The 944-nt window shown below is 68.9% G+C and overlaps 1 protein-coding gene across 3 annotated transcripts in view; it reads right to left on the reverse strand.

The window, feature by feature from the left end:
• The window catches only part of LOC144240513 (ephrin type-A receptor 6), an 877,144-nt gene extending 876,942 nt beyond the window's left edge, over positions 1-202 (reverse strand). For 2 of the 3 annotated variants that reach the window (XM_077774886.1, XM_077774885.1), the window contains exon 1: positions 2-202. In XM_077774886.1, the coding sequence (XP_077631012.1) occupies positions 2-202 (201 nt within the window). The other variant, XM_077774887.1, reaches the window with a different exon arrangement.
• Between the last annotated feature and the right edge of the window lie 742 nt (positions 203-944).

A 944-nucleotide genomic window follows, 5' to 3' on the forward strand; every position in this document is an offset into this window, starting at 1 on the left:
GGTCCTGGGCCACGTCTTCTTCCTCCTCCTCTTCCTCCTCCACCCGGCCCTCAGGAGGTGTCCCGGGGCGCCCCCCGCGCGCGGCCCCGGGGGCAGGGCAGGAAGGTCCAGGCTGCCCAGGTGCAGACGCAGCTGCTTCGGAGGAGGACGCTGCCTGCGGCGCCAGGGAGCTCCTGGCGGCTGTAAGCGAGCGGAATTGCATCCACCACCGTGTCCCGCTCGCGCGAGGACTATTCACTTGGGCCCGGGAGAGCGCGCGCGCAGGAGCGAGCTTGGGCNGCAGAGCCAAAAGCAGGGAAGCGCAGCGGTTGCGAGGGGGCGCGGGCACTCCTCCGGCTGGTGTGGCGACGGCCAAAGAAACGATGTGGCTCCGCGGGGCCACGAGTGGTTGCGAGCGAGCTACGTACGAGCTGCGCCCTCAGCCCCTCGCCTAGGTGGCGACGGCCGCGGCTGGCACCGCGGGCACCTCCAACTCCGCCGCGTCCGCGCTGCGCCTCGGCCTTGGCAGCCTCTTTCCGGGCATTTCTGAGGCCGAACTTAGTCCCCCAAACACTTTGCTTCCCATTTCGCGGCAGCAGCACCGAGCGTTTAAGGGCTAATCAGCCCCCCGACACCGCTTCTCCCTGATTTCTCCACATCTCCGCCGCCGGAGGGGGTGAGTGCTGCGGGCAAGCGCTCCCGCTGTGGGGCGAGCCTGGCGGCGGCCGACCACGCCAACCGCTCCTCAGCTCCGATCGCCCAAACTTGCCCACTAGGGCGAGCGCTTCAACTTTGTGGCCTCCTCCGCTGCTTCGAGTCCCAGTAAGGCAAAAAAGAGCGAGCCAGCAGCTGAGAGAGTCACATCAGGCTGGGTACGGGCGGGTGCCCAGCGCCGGGACTCACGGAGGTCTCCGCGTCGCCGTGCGGCGGTGACTTCGCGGCGGAGGTCACGAGCATTGTCGCAG

This window comes from Crocuta crocuta, unplaced genomic scaffold (assembly GCF_008692635.1).
Source record: "Crocuta crocuta isolate KB4526 unplaced genomic scaffold, BGI_CrCroc_1.0 scaffold6, whole genome shotgun sequence".
NCBI classification, from domain to species: Eukaryota; Metazoa; Chordata; class Mammalia; order Carnivora; family Hyaenidae; genus Crocuta; species Crocuta crocuta.